Genomic DNA, 27295 nt, shown 5'->3' with positions numbered 1-27295 from the left:
AGAGGGAATCCCTGTTACATCTGGTACAGCAAATGTTGGAGAAGGAGGCCATCGAAACAGTGCAGGATCCTCACTCCCGGGGCTTTTACAATCGCCTTTTCCCAGTGCCGAAAGCTGCGGGGGGGGTGGAGGCCTGTGCTGGACGTGAGCGCATTGAACCGCTTCGTGGAGAAGACAAAGTTCTCCATGGAGACTTCCAACTCGGTCCTTGCGGCTCTGCATCCAGGAGATTGGATGGTCTCCCTCGACCTGCAGGACGCTTACTTTCACGTCCCCAATGCATCCTTCATCGAGAAAATATCGATTCATAGTGCAGGGCAGGATTTACCAATTCAGGGCTTTGTGCTTCGGCCTCTCGATGCTCCTCAAGTGTTTATGGCATTGATGAGGAACGTAGCAAGATGGCTACTCTGAAGGTGTGGGTGGAAAATATCACTCTATTTGGACGATTGGCTCATAAGAGCGAGATCGAGACAACAGTGTTTGGAGGACTTGGAAACGACTCTAGATCTGGTAAGATCACTCGGATTGCTCGTAAACCTCGAGAAATCTCAGACGATCCCCAGCCAGGACATTGTGTATCTGGGGATTCGGATGGATTCTCGGGGTTTTCGAGCATTTCCATCCCAAGAAAGGATTGCTCGAGGATTGGAGAAAGTCTCGGCCTTCCTAGAGAAAGAGCGAAGCTCAGCGAGGGAATGGCTCAGTCTTCTGGGCACCCTTACGTCGCTAGAGCAGTTAGTTTCTCTGGGAGGCTGCACATGAGACCTCTGCAGTTCTACCTGAGGAAAAATGTGGGTAGGAACATGGAAGACAGGAGAAATTACTTGCACTCTTTCCCTCTACAACAAGATATCAAGTCCCACTTGCGATGGTGGTTAAACCCTCTAAGAAAGAACGAGGGAGTGTCCTTGTCTCTGCGGAACCCTCGCCTAGTGTTGTTTTCCGACGCCTCAGAAACAGGATGGGGAGCAACACTAGGAACGAAGGAAGTGTCAGGCATCTGGACGAGAGAACAGATGTCCTGGCACATAAATGCGAAGGAGCTTCTAGCCATTCATTTGGCTCTGAGGCATTTCGAAGAGGATGTCAGAGGCGTGGTGGTCCAGGTCAACTCGGACAACACCACGGCTCTGGCATACATCAGAAAGCAGGGGGGGATGCACTCTTTCTCCCTATACGAGTTAGCAAGAGCTCTATTGATCTGGGCAGAGGAACGGAAAATAGTACTCCTAACAAGATTCGTTCAAGGAGGGAGGAATATAGAGCAGACAGACTGAGCAGGAAGAACCAGGTCCTTCCTACAGAAATGGACTCTCCATTCAGAAGTCTGCCAGAAACTGTGGTCTATGGGGGAAACCTCAATAGACCTGTTTGCGATGTTCCTCTCCAGAAGGATGGAGAACTTCTGCTCGTTAGGGAGGATCCCAGAGCCATAGCAATCGATGCCCTTCTCATGGATTGGTCGGGCATAGAATCTTACGCTTTTCTCCCGTTCAAGCTACTGGGAAGTGTTAAGGAAGTTTGTGTCCTCGGAAGGAACGAGGATGACACTCATCGCTCCCTTTTGGCCCGCTCGAGAATGGTTCACAGAGGTACTGGAATGGACGGTGGACTTCCCCAGATCTCTTCCCGAAAGGACAGATCTGCTCAGACAACCCCACTTCGAGAGGTTTCACAAAAACATCCACGCTCTCTCCCTGACTGCCTTTCGACTATCGAAAGACTGGTCAGAGCGAGAGGCTTTTCTCGCAAGGCTGCAAGAGCGATTGCAAGAGCACGAAGATCCTCTACCATGCGGATCTACCAATCGAAGTGGGAAGTCTTCCGTAGATGGTGTAAGGGGAAGAAGCTGTCCTCCTCCGATACCTCTGTGACCGATATTGCCGATTTTCTTCTATATCTGAGAGAAGAATCTCAATTGGCAGTTTCTACAATAAAGGGGTATAGAAGCATGCTATCTGCTGTGTTCAGGAACAGGGGCCTGAACATAGAAGAAAACAAAGATCTTCATGACCTGATACGGTCTTTTGAGACATCAAAATTGAAAGCGAAGAGCTGGAATCAAGACGTGGTTCCGAAGTTCCTCACGTCAGAGAAGTTTGAGCCTCCTCATCAAGCATCCTTCAGAGACATTACAAGAAAATGCAATTTTTGTTTCATGGCTCTCGCTACTACCAAGAGTGTCAGTGAGTTGCAGGCTCTAGACTCAAGAGTGGGATTTAAAAGAGAGACTGCAGTGGTATCTTTCCGGCCTTTATTTTTAGCCAAAAATGAAAACCCTTCGAGGCCTTGGCCCAGAAGTTTTGAAATTAAAGGACTTTCTCAACTTGTGGGAAGGGAACTGGAAAGGTCACTATTTCCAGTTAGAGCCTTTAAGTTTTACCTTCAGAAGAAGAAGCAACTGCAAGGTTGCAATCAAAGTCTCTGGTGTGCGGTTAAGGACCCTAAGAGACCTATGTCAAAAAACGCCTTAGCTTTTTTCGTCAGGAATGTGATTACTGAGGCACACATGAAATGCAAAAGTGAATCATTTGAAACGTTAAGAGTGAAGGCGCACGAGGTACGTGCAGTTGCAACATCGATATCTTTCAACAAAAACATGTCGATGAAAAATATCTTAGCAGCGACGTACTGGAGATGCAACTCAGTGTTTGTCTCCCATTATTTAAAGGATGTAAGAGTAATATACGAGAAATGCTTCTCTCTGGGTCCTTATGTATCAGCGGATACAGTGCTGGGTAAAGGAGATAAGACTGATCCTTAATTTTGTTTAGTTTTGGTTTTAAAAATGATTTGGTGTTGAATTTTAAGATTGTTTGAAAGGTGGTTGGGGATAACTCCTTTCAATCTTAGTACTAATCCACGGTTAGGATCGGGATCGGTGTTGTACTCCTTTATGATGCCATTAGGCATAGGTGTACTGTCATGTAAGTGGATAAGACCCCATTGACAAAGGCCATCAGGTTCTGTCGAGTAAGTGGATAAGACCCCATCGACAGTCCCCACAAGAGCTCTTAGCCATAGGTCACATCCTCGCTGAGGCTCTTGAGGCGAAGCAGACTTCTAAGCAGTAGCTATGAAATCTTCCGCCAAAACAGGTAGGAACCAAGGTTTTTATAGATATATTACCTACAACGTATGTTGTTTACCTGTCTAATCAGTAATTAGCTGTCTCTTACCCTCCACCAAAGGTGCCAATCAGCTAAGTATATATCTGACAGGGAAGTTGAATGCATGAAAATGATATTGTTATTGTACAATAAAGTTTCATACATACTTACCTGGCAGATATATACTTAGCTATAGACTCCGTCGTCCCCGACAAAATTCGAATTTCGCGGCACACGCTACAGGTAGGTCAGGGGATCTACCGCCCTGCCGCTGGGTGGCAGGAATAGGAACCATTACCATTCTAGAACCAGATTTTCTCTTCCACCTGTCTCCTGAGGGGACGCTGGGTGGGCCATTTAATCGTATATATCTGCCAGGTAAGTATGTATGAAACTTTATTGTACAATAACAATATCATACTTCATCTATCAGGCAATACCAATCCATATGTTTGGTGCATTTGATTACCCCCACAGAGAGCGCAGAGTTGAAATGACTCCAACGGCTCCTGACTTTTTCTGCAAAAATTTTTCTTATTCACCTGTTTAAAGACATGAACCTGTAATTACCACAGTGATATGAAAAGCTACACAATCTAGGCCTTTGTGCTACGCGTTTGGCTTAGACTCCAATACTAGTGTCTTAAACCTACACCCTCTGGGATTTTATACTCTAATGACGTGCTCTTGTTAGGGTTCTTTGGTTCCTGTTGTTGAACTAAGTGGTTCCAATACACCCACAATCTGTATGCTCCAGATGGTGGGTTTCTTGACCTCTTTTGTGTCAGGAGAAAGGATCAGCAAACTCGGCTCTCTTACATGATACAAGACTTCATTACCCACGTCCCTTGGCCTATCATTGTTGAACATGTCTAAGAGGAAATCTTTTTATGTGGGAACTAGGCATTACCGATAAAACATATACCCAGTCAGGTCACTTCAAGTACATAGTTGTCATGGCTACCTTCCCAGATGGTCTTTTCATACACTCTGCTAATTGTCGGGGCAGAGTGGTTATTCTGCTTCCCACCTTCACATATTTAGTTGTCACCCTGTACATGTGACATACAGGTTCTTTCTCCCTTCATTATTAACCTCAAATGGAAACTCAATAAAAGAAGCTTCACTCAAATGACTAAACCATGGACCAGTTGTTTGTTTGGGTTGATAGGATATCTTAATCAGGAAGCTAAGGTGTTTTATCACTGGTTAATTACTTTCACATGCGACTTTGTGGAACAACAGATCTTACACTTATAAAAATAGGTTTTGATGTAAGGAAAACCTATTATTGACAGCCACTGCAAATACTCAAACCTACCCACTTTCCCTGAAAAAAGGCGTGGGATTCAGTAGTGGGTGTTTTCTTTCACAAACATAGTAAGTACGTAGTGGCAAACATGGCTGACTCATGCAGTGTTGCCACATTTATGTGAGAAGGATAATATGGAGTCTTTATACTCTTTATCACTGTGTCATCTGGTACTACGTATTATAATTCTTCTAACCAGTACCAACTATGAGAGAATTCTTTGATATTTGGTCTGCCTTATGGAGCCCCTGGTGGTCCTGTAAGAGTAACAACTCCTTGGAGGACTCACAGATGCTTATAAAAAATAAGTTTTTCTCTTGAGTCAAAACCTGTTTTATGGGGAGAACTTTTACAGGAATGTTGAATAAATTTATTAATTAATTAGAATTGCTGTTATTCTGGTTAACTTCATGTAATTTCTTTTACATTAGTTTCCACCCTTTTATTACTTTGGTTATTGTTATAGTAAGGGGAATAATAAAACCAATGAATAAAAACTTTATTATGAAATTGCAACAATGCCATGCAGAAACAACAATGCCTGCTGCATAAGATTCAGAACACATATACATGAAATTCGTGCTTGCAGAGAACATTCTAGTAGGATCTGCTGCAAAAGATTCATATTCTGAGATAAATTCACTGGTGCTTCTAACACCCAATAAATATATAAAAACCTAAAATATTATACCTGTATATACATCAACAAAAATACTAAATATACTGTTTAAGCTACACTAACCCAACATTGAAACAAAATGTAGCAGTTGATGACTTTGAGGTTCTTTTGACTACTAAGCATCCTACTGCGTAAATAATATTACATGGCTTCCCTGCTTAAGGAAGACAATACTCAGAAAATTTCATTTAAGAAGAATCTGTAACATAGAAACTACCACAAGTTTCAACTTCTAATTTTTCATAGCAAATCAAATATATACCATTGTGAACTAGCAACCTATCAGAAAAAACTCAAGCTATACAAGCAAAATATGTACATACAAAATTATAACCTGTTACAACAGGTTTTGGAAAAAAATAAAAGTCAAGCTCAAATGTAAAGAATTCTTTAGCTATGAACAAAATGTAACCCAGGTATATGGGTCATTGGCTGAGGAACTGAACTTACAAGAAAAAAATTCTTATGTCTAGAATATTTTAATTATATTAGCACCACTGCTTCATCATTACACCATCAACAATCTAAAAATGTGTAGTATTGTTAGACAAGCTTGAGTAGTTCTATGGCATCAGTGTCAACAATTCAAGGTACTGAAAGGCTTATCAGTAGTACATCTTTGCTTAAAGACATTTGCAAAATATCTTTAAAAGTTTTTAACCAACATTATCCTGTATAGGACTGTATATTACAAATTCCAATATTGCTGTCTCTGATGAAGCAGTATAAAATAAATTAATTTTCAGTAAAACTTGGGCAAACACACTGTTTAGTTGTCACTTTTGTTAAATTAGTAAGTTCATAATATTTACTATAATTACAAAAATAAATGTCAAGTTATACTGGCAGAAGCTTTTCTGCTTTTAAAAGAGCACACAGCCTTAATTTTGAGATTATCCCTAATTCTAAGAACAGTATATGTACAGTATCTCAAAGAAAGAAAATAAGATAGGTGAAGACAAAGCCTATCTAACAGCCATACACAAACATATGACGTGCAGGAGATGGTGATGCACATCATCTTTATAAAGTGCTCTACAACTTTGAGCTAATATTACAGATTATGACAGAAGAACCAACATCAGGATTTACAGCAAAATGAATCTAAATTAGTAGAACTATTTAAAATGGATATCACATAGAACTGTGGGGGCCATAAAGGTAGATATGGCATTGTGAGGTGTAGAAAAAGATGAACATGATCAGTATAAAAAAATACAAAAAAATTCAGTACTAGATGACTGCAAAGGCATGCATCTGACCCAAATTTATGATTGTACAGTTCAAAGTACAAGATCTTGAAAATCCATTTATGGTTGATAGAGGTTTTCAAAATACATACTGCGTATTCACAGGAAAGGGCCATACATTAAACATCATATAATTTACTACATTTAAAGTAAACCTTGCAACTAATTTATTCATGCATAAAAAAGGCCAGGTATATTCTGTATTTGTACAGTATACACTATAGAAAATTCAATGTTAACAATCTGGATAAATTTTGTAGTGAAGAGGATTATTCAATGTATTAACTGTACTAAATCTTTAAGACTGTCATTTAAAATTTTGCTTATATAATTCCCAAACACACTGGATTCACTAAAGTCAACAAGATTCCAGAAGATGTCACAGTGCAAACAGATTTGCTAAGGCATAAAACACAAATGGACAATTCAGACATAGCATTAGCAATTACAGACTGGGCTGTCTGCAGACAGGGGTATAAGCTATCTGAGATACGGCTGAAAATATTGAAAGCTTTATACAGAACCTAAAAATGTTGGAAAATAAAGTACAAATGATTTACAGCTTTGACAGGAGCCCTAACTGGAAAAGTTTTTAAATTCCCAACTCATTTCCATGCCTTCACATGAACTCTTGCTGATTCTTCCTTCCACAACTCCAATGTTGTGTGGATGCATGTTTAAGGGACGTAATCCTGATTCACAGGCTGTTTAAATTTAACCAGTAACGTAGTCATGATTAAACTGGGGTCACCAGTTATACAATTTTCTGATTATCAACCTATACATTTTCCATATTTGCTCCATTAAACTCTAGTGCTATTATCCATTTAAAAGTCACAGTGACAGCATGTTGCACCTTAACTAGTGAAGAATTTCTAAATTTAGCGTCTATTTTAAGTCTTGATATGGGCACACTTTCTCTAAACAATAAGTTAAGATATTTAATGAAGCAATGTAGTTGGTGGCAATATTGTAAGGTGCATGTTTTGAAAGTGGGGAAAAATATATACTAATGGACAAAAGGAGTTTTCTCACACAAGTGAGAATATTTTTGAAAAAAATTCTCTCCCAACCATGATGATTCTTTGACGGCTCATGTTTATATCATATAGTAGAACCAATATTCTTTTTATCTATTGCTAAGTATGGTGGTCAACATAGGAGCAAACCAAGACAGAAGTCAGTCAGAAATTGATAGTACATTTGAAAATGCAAGAATAATGAAGGCCATGGCTGTTAATGGGTGCTGGATTCTTTGTACCACTGATCAAGATACATGCGAGACTTTTTTCATTATATTCAAAGTGTTTCCCGATCACAAGACCAAAACTTTACTCAGTGTTGCAGGAGTTTTGTGCATCTAGAAAAATGATCTATTTAATTTCAGAAAATCAAGGCAATGTTCAGGATTATTACTTGAGCCACCATACTGGTTTTTAATTTTGTCAGTCAGGACAACCCTGTTCTACCTAGTACTAATTCTACAAATAATCTACATGTTGTTGGTTAGGAAAACCCTAATGTACCTACTACTATTTCTACAGAGTCGCAGCAATATGTGTTGGGGGGGAAAAAAAGGAAAAAGAAAAGTGCAGCCAAGAAAGAGTATACTGGGGAAAATATTTATGGAGGCTGCATTACCAGATGCTCTTTAAGGAAGAGATGTCTAGAGAAGGGTAAATCCTTACATTCTGTTGGTCATTCGTGGAATCATGCCTATTGATAAAGAAATTCTGCACCAATATAAAAATGCTTGCCTACCATCCTACCACAAGCAAACATAACCAAATGAAACCTCCAGACTTAACTGATTTCAGTAACTTTGAATAAGATATAGTAAGAAACCTGATTTAATGTACACTTTAAGCCTACATGCAAAAATTTCATTGTGTTGTGTAAACAAGTCCAGGTGAAGACCCCTGTCTAAGTAAACATTCTTTCAATTTTTAGGTTAGGTGTATGGTAAGGTTGGCATGGTCATGTCATATCTTCAGATGCCAAGCTGCATCCTATTTAATAGTTACTGTACTCTTAAATATCTAGCTATTTATTTATCTTTCTTTACTTTCAGATGGTTCATTTAACTTTCCTTACTTTCATAGAGTAAATATGAAATATGCACATCTTAGGTTTTATGCAAAGTTTTGGTCTAATGAAACTTACAACCCCCAGTCTGCAGAAGCTCTTGAAATATATTATATATACTATATAAATTCTAATTGAAAAAGTAGTAAACATTTTGACAAAATCAAAGAACTATAAAAATAATATAGTACATACTTGAATACATATGCTACAACAGTTGTCATGATCTTTTAATACAAAGAATACTTAATTATAGAAGTGGTAGTGTCTTTTAGAAATGTTACCAAATGAAGTAACATTCTCAGCTTAAACCTTAAAACCAAGTCTACCAAACATGTGGCCAATTTTAACACACAAGAAATAAAAGATGCTTGGACTGAATTTCAATACAATTCAGTATTAGTAGTCTGGATTTTTCATTTTTGAAATTTTCACAATTGCCGACAGAAAAACTGCCTGTGATAAAATATTGTTGCAAAAATATTGAACAATTATATATTTCAGTGTACGACAAAACTTTTTTTCATATTTGCTTTTATTATTTTGATATAAAAATTAAGATTCACCATTACAAAAAATATTATTTTGGTTTCACAACTTATCGTTAAAAACAAAGTATAACTTCAAGAGTCTTTTGATTCATTTTTAGGGCAAAAGATGAAATACAGTATTTCTGTTTTTATGGTTTGATTCTTGCCTGAAAATTTTAATTTTTCCATTTTATTCTGCAATGGGATACCAAATGCTATTTTATATGCTCTTTGACAGTTGCAAGGCAGAAACATACCAATCAGTACCACTCTAAAATTGACAAGTACAGTATCACAAACCAGAAACTCGTACCAGTAATTATGATTTAAGTATGATGGAGAATTTAGTATAATTCCTTACTTTATTATTTAAGGCAAAGCATTCACCTATAAGTACCAAGGCACATTTGACCAGTAGTGATGGATATATTCCTGTTTTACAACTGTAATTCTTATAAAATCAGTATTGACACCTATATAAATTATGAACAATTTATATGAAATGTAGGCAAAGATGTTGCTCATTGTATCTTGCATACTACTGGTATCAGTATTGTTGCAGCTACAGTTCATGGTAACATACAATCTTTTCTCCTATCTTATTTATGATGATCACATATACGTATATTGTTAAAAATTCCCTTTTCTTTGTTAATTTGGTCCCAGTATACAAAATCTATCTTCATAATGTTTGAGTAAAAAAAAAAAATGGTGACAAAGACTTAAGATTTTTCCTCTATTCTTGTTGTGTTTCATTTCTAAAATTAAGAAATTACATTCCTCTAAAATCTAGTTTCTTACCATATTAGGTCAAGCTTCATATAATTGGAAACCCATCCTCCTAATCCCTGCAAAATAAAAATTGACTGAATATGATAAAAAAGGTGAAGAAAAGGTCCTTGACCAGTATTAGTATTCAATGAATAAAAATAAAATGCTATAGAACATTTTTTAAAGTAATTTATATTGTTCCTAGGTAGATAAACCAAAACTTTTTGCATGGAATGTCTTCTGTGTGCCTGTGGTAAACCGGTTAGAAAGAAGGGTGTGCCTTAGGAGATAAGGGGTGAGTGGGGAATGCATCCACTCTACCTATTCTATCCAGTCACTTTCTCTTTGTCTGTTGTCAAGAGTAGACTCATCACTCATCTCTCCTTTGTGTGATGTTTGACTAGGATAAGTAGCCTGCTACTTTTCTAATATTTACCTCAACTTCTTATTTTCTGTGGTGTCTTTGTTTCCTTGTTTTTCTCAAATGGAGAAAAACATGAGTGAAAGCAAATGCCAATATATAGTAGGTCCTTACAGTGTAATCTTGTGGAATGATACAAAACAGAAGACACAGTTTAACATAATCATTCAGACAATGTCTGGCCAACTGGAAGAATAATTGTCTCAGATGCAACAGTACATATTGCTAAAATGGGGGATTATTATTATTAAGCATGAAATATTCAGTATATAAGAGAATAACGCAATTAATAATATTTGGAGCAAAACCAAGGTGATGTGATAAAATATTCATAATATGGCTACATGCTGCAAACGTACAACTTTGTTAACATGGTAGAGGTGGGTGGACTACATGCTGCAAATGTACGAATTTGTTAACATGGTAGAGGTGGGTGGACATCAATTCTAATTATAAAGACTTGAGTTCAACAGTGATTTGTAAGGTCGGAAAGCAAGAAATCTTGTGACATCTGGCACGCACGCGCATATCGGGTGAAGGATTCACCTACGATCACACATCAGTCTTTCCCAACTCAGGATGTCTTAACAAACAGAGGGGTGGCTAGAGGCGGGCAGTATAATGTTAAGACCTCAGGTTTGTAGCTATGAAAAATACAAATTGTCTTAGAAAATTTGTCATTTGTTCATACGCAAACAAACCTTCGGTCTTGACAATAGGATAGACTCATACTTGGAGGGAGGTACAAGACATCCTAGACTGGCTGGGGGCCTACCCACCAGTCCAGCTTCCAGAAGAAATGACTTCTGGAGAGGGACTGAAGCCCGTTGAGAAGCTAGATAAATTGATATCTAACCACTCAGACCGTGAGTGATGTACAATGATATATGGGAGAATCATTGCATAGGGAACTAAAGAGAAACTTTGACTGTCTAATAGCAAACCAACACACCATGTTTGTACTACTCTTAACTCCTCCTTCCCTAGGAGTGGAGCATATGCTACCGAATAGAGGGTTTGACATTTGCATAATAAGTGACCACACTATCAGTATGACTACCTTACTCATTGTATCGACCGGTCCAGCGAATGACGTGTCTATTCCTTAACCCGCCCGAAGGAAGAAGAAAAGGTACAAGAGAAAGAAGGAGACCAGCCAACTCCCTCATTCTCTCATCCCCACAATCATCTTAGGAAAGATACAAAAGTGCCCTGTTAGGGGCAACTATGAGTACACAACCTGTTGGGCAGCCACCACAGGACCCAGGGAAAACGTGTCCGCAGATCTGTGAGCAACATCCTTAAGATAGAAAGAGGCGAACGTGGACTGGCGTAACCAAGTACCCCTAACATCATGCGCTCTAGCCTGCACAGACTTGGTGGTGGAATCAAGAGACAAGCATGCCTGTCTGATGGTTTCCCATATCCAAAAAGAGATAGTATTCCTAGACACCTCTTCTTGTATGGCCTGTGCTAACAATAAGTCTGCGGCAGCGTGGTCCAAGGTGCTGAGTCATTTTAAGATAGCAACGCAGGGCCCAGACAGGGCACCACAAACGCTCTTGAGCATCACCACCCACAAGTCATTCAGTGATGGAATGGAAAACGAAGTGAACTTGTAATCGTGCACAGAGGGATTTTGGGTCTTGGCCACGGAATCCGGGACAAATTTGAAGGACAACGACCCCCAACCCCTGGCGTACTTCCCATCATAGCTCAAATCATGGAGCTCTCGTACCCTCTTGGAAGATGCCAAGGCCAGAAGGAAAACTGCCTTGAGCGTCAAGTTCCTGTCAGATGAGCGACACAAGGGCTCATATGGACCCTTAGTGAAGCACTTGAGAACCAAGGAAACATCTCATGTCTGAGGCTTGAGCTCTCTAGGAGAACTTGACTGCTCAAAACCCTTAACTAGTAAGGAAAGTTACCATGAAGAGGAGATATCGATACCTTTAAGGCATAACACCAAACTCAGGGCCGTCCTGTAGCCTCTAATGGCAGAAACGGCCAAACGTTCCTCGTCTCTGAGGAAGGTTAAAAGTCTGCTATTCGTTGAATAGAGGTTGCGAGTGAAGAAAAACCCTGTTACGACACCAATCACAGTAGATCGCTTATTGCCTTGGAAACCGTGGAGGTCGACTCTCTGAGACTGTTGGACATATGCCCTGCCGTCCTCTGAGAAAAGACAGGTATTCTACTGACTGTGTACATCTCCCTTGGAACCTCCGACAATAACTACAGCAGATCTGGGAACCACTCCGCTTGAGGCCACAAAGGGGCCTACCAAAGTCATCCTGAGACCCTGTGAACTCATTAGCCTGTTCAGAACTTGACGGATCAAACAAAACGGAGGGAAGGCATACACCTCCAGGTTGTCCCAGGGATGTTGGAATGCGTCCTCCGCCAATGCTTAAGGATCTGAAAAACTCCAGCTTCTTCTTTAAGCGAGTCGAAAAAGGGTCCAACATGGGTCTACCCAAAACCTGGTAAAGCTTGTCTTTCACCACTTGATGAAATGACCACTCAGTGTTAGGATCTGATCCCGACGACTGAGTTTGACTGCGACTACATTCAATTTACCTGGGATATACCTGGCTGAGAGCTCTACCGAACTGCTGATCGCCCACTGGTTAACCTCGACGGTCAAGGCGTGAAGTTGACAAGAAGCCAGGCGTCCCTGTTTGTTCACATAGGTTACCACCATGGTGTTGTCCGACATGAGAATGACAGAATGACATTCTACCTTCTCCCAAAACTTCTTCAGACACAGGAAGGCTGCCTTCAACTCCAAGACGTTGATATGTTGCTGCTTGTCCTCCAAATGCCTGAAGCAATGAGGTTGCCTACATAAGGCTGCCCAACCTGCGAGGGAGGTGTCTGAGAACAGAAGGAAGTCTGGTGGAAGAGAACGCAGAGGGACACACTTCAAAGGATTCTGGTCATCCAGCCACCAACGAAGGTCTTCTCTCACTTCCAGAGACAGAGGGAACATTAACAGGGGTGAGTCCCCTGCCGGAGGACCAGAATTCCCCCAGTCTCCATTGCAGAGACCGAAGAAGACGACGCCCATGAGGGACCAACCTCTTCAGGGATGATAACACTCCCAGAAGAACCTGCCACTGATGAGCTGACTGATGTGGTTCCGACAGGAAGTTGCGCGCTCCCACCCGAAACTTCTCCAATCTCTGGTCCAACGGGAAAACTTTTTCCACAGCCGTATCGATGACCATGCCCAAGTAGAGAATCCCTTAACTGGGTACGAGGTTCAACATTTCCTGGTTGACTACGATGCCCAGTTCCAAACAGAACCGAAGTAGACGATCCTTGTCCTGCAGCAGCTTTTACCAGGAACTGCCAAGACCAAGTAACTGTCGAGGTATTTCATCAAACAGATCCCCTGAGCATGGGTCCAACTTGACACGAGAGAAGACCCTTGCAAACACTTGAGGGGCTGTTGTCAGCCCGAAGCACAGGACTTTGAACTCGAAGACCTTGTTCCCAAGAGAGAAGCGAAGGAATTTCCTGGACGTCAGATGAACAGGGATTTGGAAGTATGCGTCCCTTAAGTGTATCAACAGCATGAAGTCGTCTTCCCTCACAACTGCCAACACTGAACGCGGGGTCTCCATCTTGAACCGTGTCTTCCTACTTCAGTGATTCAAGGTGGATAAGTCAATCACAGGTCTCCATCCTTCCAACACCTTGAGCACCAAGAAGATGTAACTGTAAAATGGAGACGGACGCACCACTTCCTCTATCGTAATTTGTCCAGCGTCTTCTGCACCTCCTCCCGAAGAGCCAAGAACCTCAGAGAATCTGGAGGATATGCCTTCATAAGTTGCGGCTTGTCCGACAGAGGGGGAAAGAAATCGAATGGCAGTACGCACCCCACCTGAAGGGTATCTACCAGCCACTTCTCTACTCACAACTCTGCCTCTTGGCCCAATGCCCCGCTAGGCAGCCGCCCCTGGCCCAGGAGAGGCGCCTAATCTACTGAGGGCCCCATACTTCTGCCCCTTGGGCCCCATCTTGGCCTAAAGGAACGAGAACAAAAAGGGAGATTGATCCTCTAACCAAGGGTGAGTCGAACGGGAAGGCCCTGCCGAACTCAAATTCCTCTATGGCCTACCAAACAACATCTTCTTGATTACTGCTGGACAGGGGGAGGAGGAGGAGCCGGATGCCTCCGAGGATGAGACTCCGACTGGTGCACCAGTCTGTCTTTGGTGTCAGCCCGACGCTGGCCTATCGCATTCTAATCAGCAGCGGGATAGCCCATAAACTAACACTGAGGTAAGCCATATACGAAAACGCCTTGCCTTCGGACTGCAACAGATTGGCAAGAGAGGAAGTAGTCACTAATTCTTCTGGGGACCTGTCAGGAGCTATCTTGGCAATGACCACAGACCAGAAGTCAGCCAAGAAACTGTGAGCAGCATGGAGGCTGCCATAGATTCCAATGCTGAGGCATCCTGCGGAGACAAGGATGGAGCCACCAGCTACACCTGCTCCAAAGACAATCCCGGCTTCAGGCGAACGACATCTGGGTTAAGGTAGCGCGACATAAAAAAAGTAGAGCTTGTAGCATAGTACTTCCTAGCCCCATGAGAGGCGGGAGTAGTAACTTGGCAGAGCCTCTAGAGCGAAGCGAAGCGAACAGTTCCGGTCCGAAACGGGCGTCAACCCAAGGGAAGCTGGAGAGAGGATTTGGATCCTGCGTAGCTCCCACCAAGGCTTCCAAGCAAGAAGGAGAGAAGACGACAGAGCCTGAGACCTACTTTCCAAATTGCTGAACCCACGCCTGAGATCAACAACTTCCAAAAAGGAAGACAAAAGTGTCTCCCTCCACCTGCTCTGGCAACAGAGAAGGATCAGTAGCCAAACAGCCCGAAACACCAACTAACCTGTCTGGGCTGGGTCCACGCGTCGGCTCCCTATACAAACCCACTATAACGATACGAACATCACTACGTTCTCCTCCAACAGATGATTCATTAATATGTCCGTGAATGGTCATGGACGTGGCCGACTTACGAACGTGAGTTGGAGAGGAATCCTGAATACTTGAGATCGAAGAAGAATCCTCAAGAATCAAACTCTAAGAAGCATCAGTGCGAGGGGCAGGTCAAACACTCCTGCTGCAGCAACTTCAAGCTCGCCACCTTCGACCTATTGACAGGCGCCTTGAGATCTTTACAGCGACGAATAGGCCTTGGAGAAGAAGTAGCACTTGCATCAAGTGCACGGACAGGGGAGGTTGCAATACGCTCGTGATGTGCATGGACGGGGGAGGTTGCAACATACTCGAGACGTGCACGGACGGGGGTTGCGACATACCCATGATTCAATGCAGAGGACGAAGCAGCCGCTGCAGAATACACAATGGAAGATACACTACACTCTCAGGGGAGGTTGCAACATGCTCGTGATGTGCATAGACGAGGGAGGTTGCAACATGCTCGTGATGTGCATAGACAAAGAGGTTGCAACACTCAAGACGTGCACAGACGGGGAAGTTGCAACACACCCGCTAATCGATGCAGGTGGATAAGTCGATCACAAGCCTCCATCCTCCCGACGCCTTGGGCACCAAGAAGATGCGACTCTAAAACCCAGGGGACGGACGCACTACTTCCTCTACTGCATCCTTGTCCAGCATTTTCTGCACTTCCTCCCAAAGAGCCAAGAACTTCAGAGAATCTGGAGGATATGTCTTCCTGAGCTGCGGCTTGTCCGACAGAGGAGGAGAGAAGTCGAATGGCAACAGGTATCCCATCCGTAGGACATCTACCACCCACTTTTCTGCCCCGGAACTCTGCCACTTGGCCCAATGGCCAGCCAGGCACCCCGCCACCCGTGGCGCAGGAGAGGGAGAGGCGCCTAACCTACCGACGGCCCCTTGACCTCTGCCCCTGGGGCCCCTTCTTGGTTTAAAGGAACGAGAGCGAAAGGGGCGTTGATCTTGAGCCTTAGGCTGTGTCGAACGGGAAAGCCCTGCTGAACTCGAGGTCCTCGATGGCCTACCAGGCGACGATCTCCTCGACTGCTGCTGGACCGGGGGAGGAGGAGGAGCCGGACGTCTCCGAGGGCGAGACACTGACTTAGACACGGCTTGGTGCACCAGTCGGTCCTTGAATTCAGCTCGGCACCGGTCTATCACATTTTTGAGTTCTGTCCGTGGAAACAAAAATTGTGACTCCAACAGATCACCGTTCCTCAAAACCAGCAAAGACTCTGTGTCGAGTAATCTCTCCATCCTAGACAAAGCTGTCTCTCTCCTAATCAGAAGAAGATTAGCCCATAAATTGGCACTGAGGTGAGCCAAATATGAAAACACCTTGCCCCCGGACTGCAATAGACTGGCAAGCGAGGCCGCACTCACCAACCATTCAGGGGACCTGTCAGAAGCTATCTTGGCAATCACCACAGACCAGAGGTCGAGCCAAGAAACCGTCTGCAACATGTAGGCTGCCGTAGATTCCAAAGCTGAGGCATCTTGCAGAGACAAGGACAGAGCCACTGACCTCACCTGTTCCAAAGTCAAACCCGGCTTCAGAAGAATGACGTCTGGGTTAAGGTTGCGTGACAACAAAAATGCAGAGCTCATAGCATAGTACTTCCTATGTCTCATGAGAGGTGGGGGGTAGTAGTAGTAGTTTGGTAGAGCCCCTAGAGCGAAGTGAACCGTCCCAGTCAGAAACAGAGGCGTTAACCTTCTGCAAGACCGACTGAACGTGCCCCGACAAAGGCAGCTGAAGAGATGATTTGGGATCCTGAGTAGCTCCCACCAAGGCTTCCAAGCAAGAAGGAGTGTAAGACGACTGAGCCTGAGTCCTACTTTCCAAATGGTTGAACCCATGAATGAGATCAACATCATTCGAAAAGGATGTGTAGGCTCTTCTGATGCGCCTTCTTTACCAAAATTAACAGAAGGGTTAGCAGCCAAACAGTCCGAAACCCCTACTAACCTGTCTGGGTTGGGTCCAAGCATCGGCCTCCGAGACACACCCACTGTAACACTAGGCCCATCGCTTACCTCAACAGATGACTCCAGATGTCCATGAATGGTCACGGGTGTGGCGGCCGTACGTACGTGAGATTGGGGGGGAAACTTGAACACTCGAGATGACGGAGAATCCCTTATAGTCGAATTCTTGGAAGCACCAGTGAGAGAGGCAGGCAAACACTCCAGCTGCACCAACTCTGTGCTCACTACCTTCGACCTCTTGACAGGCGCCTTCAGATCTTTACGGCGACGAATAGGCCTTGGAGAAGAAGAAGCACTAACATCACGTGCACAGGCAGGGGAGGTTGCAAAACGCTCTTGATGTGCAGGGACCGAGGGGGAATGGGGGTTGGACGTTTGAGATAGAGGCTGAGGGTGAACCAACCCCTGCAGAACACACACCACTAATACTGCCCGAAACCGCAGCACTCTCGGGAACACGTCCACGTTGTTCCTCCCTCGATGGCGAAGGAAGGGCAAATTTCTTGGCCTGACGAGACGTAGAGGGGGAAGAGGGAGAGGAAGACAGCACTAGTTTTTTATGTGCACTCTTCTCGGAAGGCGGGGACGAAGCAACGTGTTTCCTACCAGTCCTCCCAACTGGTAAGGCAGCCAACTTCACATCCAATACAGAGTCCAGCCTCTGAAACACTGCCTGGCATATGACCTCAGACTGATGTGCCAGAGAAGGCTCCAAAGACAAGGAAGGGAGATGTTGCGAACTGGGTGGCTGTGATGGTGTCGCTGCTAAGCGAAGCGGATCAGAGGAGACTACTGGGAGATACGTAATTGATGAGAGTGACGTCACGAGCGGAGGAATACACAAAGATGGACCCCGTGATGTCATCAACGGGGCTGACGCCGCAGCGTCACTCTGTGACGCAGACACTGGCGGAGCAATAGAAGATGGCCAACTGCTGCTACCGGCGAAGACAAGGCCGGGAGGAGGGGGGATGGCCTGGCCAGACTGGGAAGGGGGGGGTGAGAGCCTCCAAAATGTGCTAGCAACCCCTCCATGGACGGGGTACCCCCTAGCCCAAGCGTCTTCCAAATGGTCGCCATTTTGGACGCCTCCGACACTGAAAGAGAAGAGAATGATGAAAAAACCTCACCCTTCTCGGGAACCAAAAAAGCTCCCGAGGAAGAGGGGCTACATTACAAATATTACCCTGGCGACCTCCCGATACTTCCATCGATGAATCAATGGAAGAAGAAAAGAAAGGAGATACAGGGACAACGCTACTATGGGGATTGACTACTGCAGAAGAGAAAACATCAGGAATAGGAGCAAAGCCCTCCCAAGTAGGAAGAGTGGAGACTCTCCGATGTTCACTCTTACCATAAAACTTCCTCCACTGCTCCTTAGGCTGTGCCTGGCATTCTATACAAGGATTCGTAATAGTACAAAAATTTGAACAACACCTACTGCATGTGATGTGAGGGTCGGTCTTTGCCGAAGCCAAAAAACGACAACACGGAAACCCAGGAACTTCGGGGCACATACGCTGACACCAAGAAGGAGCAGAAGAAGCCATAATACCAGGTAAAAACACACACACACACACACTAAAAGTAACAAAATGGGCAATGAACCGGGAAAAGGCCAAGAGAGGTAAACACAACTCTTGCCCAGGTGATTAAAGAAAAGACTGGCGTAGATGAGCGGTCCTTGACCACTCTTCACCTGATCTACGCATGTGTTGCTAGATATCACAAGATTCCTTGCTTCATCTGCTTTTTAACCGGATCCAGCTAGGTGCTAGAAATTATCCTATTGTTAAGACCGAAGGTTTGTTCGCGTATGAACAATGGGGCCTTATGTCATGTCATCAGCACACCCCTTAAAATAAATAAACCACAATATAAAAGAAATAAAATGGAAACCCTGAATAAAAGCAAAAATATCTGTGTATAAAAATTCAAGTGCAGGATCTTATGCTGAAAGCAGCTAGAAAAGAGGTTTTCATTACACAAGTAGAAAAATGACACGCCAAACCGAAAATGCCTACTACAGATCAAAAACAAACTTCTAGAAAACAGTTTTGTAAATTATAATGTGAAAAGGAAGCTTACCTCTACATGGTGGTACCTTCTGTTGTATCCAACGTATAAGATTCTACATTTAAATGCTCGGATAGGAACTGCAAGAAGGAAACGGTCACTTTACATCAAAGACTTGGTAGTAATACAAAATTTAAAAAGCTGATAACTATACTATTAACATGACAAAATCAAATTTATTTTTACTGATAATAATGCAGTCATTTCACCGGTGTATATGGACAGTTGGTGAGACACAAGAGTATTTATATGGACTATGCAGGAGAGTTGTACCTAACAACATTGATGGGATTGGAAATGGGGGTTGTCCTGTGGTGGAAGGTGTCAATTCATCTTTGTTGTAGTCTTCATTTGCCTCCACCTGGATCATATCTGGTGGGTGTACTCTTTGGAGCACATGCTTAAGAATGGACTTTAAAATTACTGTACCTTGTCTGTGAAATTGATCTCCAATGTCAACCTGATACTAGATTCATATTCTAAGTTTTACTGATTTTACTCATTCCAACATCCCTATGTAATTTATGAAATGACCAATATCACTGTATATGAAAATGTCAGGGCTCTTTGAACCATATCTTACTGATCACTTATGCTCTTAACCCTGATGAAATGAATCTAGTGGTCTCCTGTACACAAATTTCATTAGTTATTGTGTAGAATTTTATGAATAGCAGCATCTACTTGTTTTTGTATTTAAATATATTACTGTAATAAGCAAACTACGTATTGATGGATTTAGCATAGATATTGAAAAATAAACATTGTCAGATTCAGTGTTCAGGTACTTTTTTCATGTTTTCAATGTAAAAGAGCTTGATTTCATCATTATATGTACTGTGTATGTTATAGTATATCTGTGGAACCTCTACAGGACATTTTGTTTACTTTGTTGATAACCCTTTAATATGATGAGTAGAGTAACTGGGTCATATGTTAACTAACTGTATCAAATTCTTTTTCCAGATAGCCCTTTATGAAATCGATTGAGGCTAACCATGGTCTTACTAACATCAAACACCATGACAACTTAAGAAGTAGATGTAAGAAACAGCAAAATTAAGCATCCTATATGTGGTGAGGGCATATTTGGTCTGGGGTTTAATTATTCAAAAAGATAATTTACCATCTTATCCCTATTCATTTTTAAATTTAATGGTTGGCTCTAACATATTAAGCTCTTAAAATATTCACTGGATCTCCCCCCCTATTTTCCAATCCCATTAACACTTGTTATTCCACACCTGCATGTTCCATATTATTCATAGGATACAAAACTATGCTTTCATAAATAGTTTCTCATGCAAGGCGTGCTTCAGCTGTTATGACTCGAAAACAAACCCTATCACCTAGGTCTTTGGCCCCTCATGACCTCAGGCAGCCATCTCATCCACTATGTTCATCATTCTCTGCACCCAATCCTATGCTCAATGATGGGAAAAGTGGCTGAGGTCGGTAAAATGCCTTATGAAAGTGTAGGTTTGTATCCTGAGGAAAATACAAGTTACTTTAACGCTTCATAATTTGTCCTGATGGGAGTACAGACCTATACTTTCATAAAAAGAGACCAACTCTTAAGTGGGAGGATGATTTGTTCTTACTTCAGATTGGCAAGCCCCATATACAAGGGACTCCCTTTACGGAACTGCCTTGAGGTTGATATGGACAAAGGCTAGCTAAACACATTAACATTTGGACATCTGTCCTGTACTTACCAATACATTTTGTTTAACTAATGTGTCCTCCCATCCCCTCTGGTGGATGCCTCATACCACCTGTTGGGCTGCTACTATGGGGGCCAAAGTCTAAATGTCCAAAGACTTGGGTGCTACATCCCCCTGATAGGAGGTGAAGGCAGCCTGGCGCTTCTACAAGCCCACCTTCAGTAACTGCAGACTGCAGGAGGGAATGGTTCCTCCTGTATGCAATCGAAGGACCTATGGCCCTGGTGTTGGGGCTGCACTTATGCTGAGAGCTCTTTTCCCTTCCCTGTTGGATTGTAGGCCCTAGTGATGACTTGTATACTTGGAAATGATGATGTTCTTTGAGGCCTCTTTTTTGTCTGTAATGAAGACTAGCCTTTTACACCCAGCCATATTGGAGGCTGTTCTCTCTAGGTGCTGCCTGAAGGCTCTTATTGGGCACATCCTCATGGAGGACAATCAGAATCATTCAAACCTGAGATTTAGGACTGAGAGGTCATGGGTCTTGCCAAAAACGTCAGTACAAACTGTGAGGACAGGGAAGAGCAACCTTTAGGGTGGGTGACAACATATGAGAAGGGCCATGTACTTCCCTGATCCTTTCGGGAGATGCAAGTGCCAGGGGAATATAGTCCCCAAGATGAGGTCCCTGTCCATAGCCTGGCAAAAGTGCTCATATGGGGCTCCCCACAGGCTAGAAAGAGAGATGACTTTGGTTATGTCCCACTCCAGTGTCCACACCACCCTTGGGGTACACTTCCTCAGAAAGCCTCTGACAAAGGCAAGCAGTTCCCAGGATCTTGACAGATTAATGCTCCTCGGCCTGAAGACCTGTGCTAGGACTGCTCTTTAACCCTTGATGGCAGCCACTGAAAGGGCTCTATCTCACATCAGAAGACCTGGAAGTCTTCTATCTCCTTCACAGACATCTGGAGATTGTAACCCCTCTGATGGCACCAATGACAGTACTCCACTCACTTCCCCTGGTAGACTTGGAGAGGAGGGTCTGAGGGAGTTCATAATGGCTGGTGCTGCAGAGTCCTGTGAAAAGCCCTTCTTCCCAAGGAGCTGCTGGATAATCTCCATCTGTGAAGGCAGGTGGGCAGCTACAATTTGATGGCACCTTCTGTGTTGTATCTAAAGGTTGGGTGGTTAGGCATCTCCCTCGGGATGTCTATCAGTAAGTGCAGAGCAGATCTACATACCATTCAGTCTCTGGCCACAGGGGTGCCACCAGGGTTCATCTGAAGGCCCTGGAACTGGAAGTGTTTAGAACCCTTCACTGTTGGATGAACTGAGGGAAGGCATACACATCCAAATTGTCCCACTTTCTTCTGATCCGGTACTGTGGAACAATAGTGGCAACTTGACTTTGGCAGCTGTTGCAAAACAGGTCTACTGTGGGGCCTGTCACAGATATAGCAGACTGACTGCTACTTCCTGGTTTAGGAACCATTGCTTTGTCACTGGCAGATCATGCCAGGTGGGAGAGACAGTTCCTCCCTACTTTTTGATATGTGCTACCACCATCGTGTTGTTGCTTACCATGATTACCAAGGCCTTCAAAAGGTGTCTGAACTGCTGAAGTGTTAAACCATGTTGCTTTTATTTCAATAAATTCAAGAAGTTTTACATGTTCTTTACTTCCCAAAATGCACTCTCCTTTGGTGGCTTGCTGAGGAGGAACTCATGGCATTAGGTTGGTTGGCTCTCCAACAGGTCCTCCTTCATCTTTTGTGTCACATGTATGGGCTTCTCCTGTCGCTACCAGGTCTCCTTCTGCCACTGCAGGGAGACCAGGTGTCCCAACAGGATCTGCCACTTCTTAGCTGGTGGGGATGTCTCAGAGAGGAAGTAGATTGAGATGTCCAACAGTTGGCTATCCTCTCATGTGAGAGGAAAGCTCTCACTAATTCTGTGTTTAACCTCATGCTCAAGTATTTGATGTTTTTCCTGGGGTCTAACTCAGACTTGGGGAGGTTCACTACAATACCCGACAAGTTACGTAGCACCAAGTCCCTTACCTTCTCTACTTCCTCTTGTGACAGGACGAGGATCAGATGCCTTTGAAGGAGAATAACTAGAAGATCCTTGTTAAGACCTGGGCAGGTGAATGGGGGATTTGGAGTCAGGCATCCTATAGGTCCACTGAAATCATGAAGTCCAACTCATATGGATGCCAGAAATGACGGGCTTTTGCATCAAAAAGGGTATCTGTTGAAGGTAGTATGTACTTGTTCTAGGTTGACAGCTATCACTAGAGGCCACCTCCTGGATGCTTTCTCCACCCAAAAAGGGCATCTGTTGAGGGTAGTATGTACTTGTTCTGGGTCAACAGTTATCACCAGATGCCACCCCCTGGATGCTTTCTCCACCCAGAAGCAGCAGCTATAAAACCCGGGAAAGTCTTCTGACACAACCTCTTCTGGCCTGTAAGACAGGAACAGGATAGGGTAAGGTGCCTGAGGGCCTCTTGTACCCCACTTCAGTTTTGGTACTGTCCACTCCTCCACCCCCGTATACTGCCGCACCATCCATTTGTTGGATAGGCACCCCCTACCTGTGGCAGTTAAAGGGGTGGTCTTTTCACCTCAAGCTTCCTCTCTTTCCTGGTTGGTTCCTCCTCCTGTTGGCTGGATGGGTTGAATGAAGTGACTGAGGGGCCACCACTGAAGCTGAGCTGTCTGTACCTAGGTCTCAGGGAGGAACATTTGCTGATGGTACGTTGCCAACCCAGTGGGGCAGCCCTGCACATGCTCTGTCTAGGCTGATGGATGGTTTGGGAGGTGGCAGCTTGTAATAATTAGGTGCCCTTTGATACCTTCTCCTCACTCTGATGGCTTTTGGAGTCTCTCTGGAGAGAAATAGCTCAAGGAATCCTGCAATGGGCTATTCTGCAATGACAGACAGCTCTCCCACAAAATGTTCCTCAGGACCATTAAGAGGAAGGACTCAAGATGTCTGAGAATAATGCCCACAGATGGCCTACCTGATAAGACAGGATCTTCCCTGACAGTCCTAGATACATCCTAAGGGCAGGCCACAAGCCATGCTGTCTATATTGACACCTCTCAAACCAGGAGATGGCTCTTACTCCTCTCTCCTCCTGGGTGGCTGACAAGATGTTTCCCTGCTGGAGGTGGTGATCTTGTCTATGAGGGTCCTTCTCCATCCTGTCCTTTGTAAGTTCCTGACAATGATTCATGGGGTGAAACTCCAGTAACAGATCCTTGTTCTACTGTGGTCAAAGTTTAGTAGGGAGTCTTCAACATTCCAAGCTGTGGGAAACGGAGCAGGGGGAAAAAAAGGGACTTGTTTGATGGGATCTGTAACCTCTATCCTGCCTCCCCAATTGGGGTTGGGTGGTTCTGCCGCTAGACCTAACCCAGGAGAAGCAACATCTAAAATTTTTGTGGGGGCAACCTATTGTGTGCTCTGCCACTTCTATCCCAACCTCCCTGGGAAGCTGGATCTCCTGATGTAGGTGCTGTCCCTTGATGCGCACCTTCCTGTCTATTCCTCCTGGATGCTGACCTGTCCCAAGCTGCTGGCTTGACACAACAGACAACTGATGAGGTGACAGAGGCAACAGATGGCGACACCTCTCTGCTACCAAACTCTGCTAAGGGAGTCAAAGACTTACTGCAAGGCTAATCTTTCCTTGCACAACACCTGAACTTGTGCTTATCATCTTTCATTGTAGCCATCTCACACACAGGGATACACCCAATGCACAATACTCTCAGACAAGAGAGGTCAACCATGTGGCTTGCACACCACAGACAGAGAGATATGTACTAAAAAGACCTCTTGCCCCTAAAAAAGCAAAGTACACTGCACAGCAAGGCTAATGGAAGGTGGTTGAAAGCACAGTTTGCAGGAAAGATAACAAACACCAAGAAGTTTTTTAACACAGTGCACACAAAGGAAATCCGGCAACAAAAACAGGAGAAAGGCCATGACAACTGGACACTGATGACTAAGAACACAGTGGATGAGCCAGGCTGCTTGAGGTTGTAAGAGGGCACAGGCCAAGTGATACAATTTTGTTTCAGAGTCAATAACAGCCAAAGAATGCCTTGCATGAAAATACGCCATTTATGAAAGCATGTTTGTATTTCTGTCAGAACAAACCTCAAATTATTGGAATAATATGATTTTTACATAAAAATATAAAAAAGCAACAATAATGGCACTTTTGTCTGTTCCTAAGAAAATAAAAAATAACAGATTGCAACATTTCTTAATTGTGCAGAAATGTAAGTCAATAAAAAAAAGGCTTGATTCAAATGATGTTAAAATAATGTAAACACTGTTTTTTCCCCAGTAACACTAATTTCTATCTGAGAGGGAGAGAAATACCAATCTTTTTAGTAAAAACTTCTCAAACCTTAATTTCAGCCTTCAGCCTCCTGTAACTTTCATAATGTTAACTCTTTACCAACTAACTTTGCATGACGGAATCTCAATAATATCTTGTTACATTTCTTATTTATGCTCTTATTTTTAACCAGTTTGTTTGTGGATAATTTTTATTTGATTTTAATGAAGATGCTATAAAAGCAGTGTTCAATAAATCTAATCACAAAAGACATGAATGAAAAACATAATACTGTTAGGATAATCAACTACCTTTTATTTCTAAGAGAAATTATTCTGATACATTAAGTTAAAAAGTTACCTAATATATTTCCCCAAAGTCAAATGTTCCACAGACAGAAAATTCAAATATGCAGCCTTGTCTACCTTCCACTAAGAAATAAATTTTTTTTGCCAGAAAAACTACCACATACTAAGAAGTTAGTTTTGAGCCAGAGAAATTACTACACAAAGAAAAGCCTTACCCTTCAAAGTTAGGTTGCAAGGAGGGGCCATTTTCATCCATGCCTGTGAGACCCGACAGCTTGAAACAAAAACCAAGAGATTTGAGAGAAGCAGTTCTATGAATCAGAGACATGTAGTTTCAAGTTTTATTCAATTCTCCTTATCAAAACATAATTAGTGACCTTGAGACATTGTAACCACTACACTTTATATCAAGTTAGTTCTATGAATAAAGTATACCACACCACACACTGACAAGGCTATAGCAGTGTTAATGCAACATCCATACGCAAACAAAAAATGTGTTGATTTAAAAGCTCAAATGATGATATTCTCCTGAAATCAATGACAGTTGTATATTTATTTATTATTATTGTACAGTATAGTAGTTTAACCATTTTGCTGCGAGACTGTTTTCACCCCTGGTGACAAGAGCAGTGTACTGCAAATTGTGTAACTGACTAATTTTATTCTTTTTATATCTGTTCTTCATTTCTTTGCTATTTTCACTGCTATTTTAATATTACACTGTAATGTTATGTTATACTGTTTTATTATTGTAATGATAAAATATGCAAATGATATGAAGGTAATTATCCAAATGCTGAATTAGGTATCTTTTATTGGCAATTCATTTCAGTCATACCTCTCAGGCATAGAGTAAAGTAACACCATTTTCATTATTCAGCATGGAAATCTTTATTACAAAACTTTGAACACTTTCTCTTGTCCAAAAATTTGTCTGGAAAAACCTCACAAAAAAAAAAAAAAACTGTAGAAAATGTAAATTTATCTCCAGTAAAAGTTTCATGCCACTAAATTTTTTATGAACTGCATATTCAATGGTCTTCCATTCACAAATTTTATCACATTTTCTTTGTTTACCACACCACCTCTGCTACTCAACAAATCTGCTAACTCCTCTTGTCATTTCCTCTGATCCATTTCTGATAAAACTAAGTCAAAAAATTATCTGAGGTAGGTTTGTCTTTAACTATAACATACTAAACATCAAAATATTCATTACTGACACTATCAGAACTACCTGATAGTTCTGGTCTATTACTATCACTGTCATTTCAAAATAAAAGTTTCTGTACTATTTCATCAGTGAGAGAATAACCTCTACCCTACATAGCATTTTGATGGTTACTGAAGGTCTAGTCCTTGTCCTGTGGTTACCTTTAAGGTTGGAAATCAAATACTGCCATTTGTTGCTAGAGTATAGACAAAAATGTGTTATCTAATCAGTCCCACGTCATGGACGCGACTTTTTGATGAGTGAGATCAGTCTCATGCAGCGAAAGGGTTAATGAGGAAATGAGTTGCCTTTCTCAACTCAAAAGGGGTGGGTTGATAGAATTTCAAAAGGGGTGGGCTGATAGAATTTTTCTAAGTAAGGTGCACATAACAGCAGGTTTAAGGAAGTTGAACTGTTAGTGGAAAGATGCAAAAGGTAACAGATGAAAGTAAAAGCCTGAAAGCAATGCAGTTGGGAGCAAAGAAGAGGAAATGCAAGGGACTTATGGGTAGGCTACTC

At 42.7% G+C, this 27295-nt stretch overlaps 1 protein-coding gene and 1 long non-coding RNA gene across 9 annotated transcripts in view; one reads left to right on the top strand and one right to left on the bottom strand.

Annotated features, from left to right (window-relative positions):
* Positions 1-26096, top strand: part of LOC135222806 (uncharacterized) — a 78317-nt gene extending 52221 nt beyond the window's left edge. The window contains exons 2-3 of the long non-coding RNA XR_010316346.1: positions 20195-20305; positions 25709-26096. This is a non-coding gene — a long non-coding RNA (uncharacterized LOC135222806). The remainder of the gene's footprint in view (positions 1-20194; positions 20306-25708) is intronic.
* LOC135222805 (natural resistance-associated macrophage protein 2-like) overlaps positions 4913-27295 on the bottom strand; it is a 184773-nt gene continuing 162390 nt past the window's right edge. For 7 of the 8 annotated variants that reach the window (XM_064261099.1, XM_064261101.1, XM_064261104.1 and 4 more), the window contains exons 12-14: positions 25776-25834; positions 19241-19308; positions 4913-9817 (exon numbers count right to left, since the gene is read on the bottom strand). In XM_064261099.1, the coding sequence (XP_064117169.1) occupies positions 19290-19308; positions 25776-25834 (78 nt within the window). In that variant the 3' untranslated portion in view covers positions 4913-9817; positions 19241-19289. The remainder of the gene's footprint in view (positions 9818-19240; positions 19309-25775; positions 25835-27295) is intronic. The other variant, XM_064261098.1, reaches the window with a different exon arrangement.

Source organism: Macrobrachium nipponense, chromosome 8 (genome assembly GCF_015104395.2).
Source record: "Macrobrachium nipponense isolate FS-2020 chromosome 8, ASM1510439v2, whole genome shotgun sequence".
Classification (NCBI taxonomy): domain Eukaryota; kingdom Metazoa; phylum Arthropoda; class Malacostraca; order Decapoda; family Palaemonidae; genus Macrobrachium; species Macrobrachium nipponense.
The sequence above is the reverse complement of the archived record's forward strand: the minus strand, read 5'-3'. Positions and strand labels throughout refer to the sequence as shown.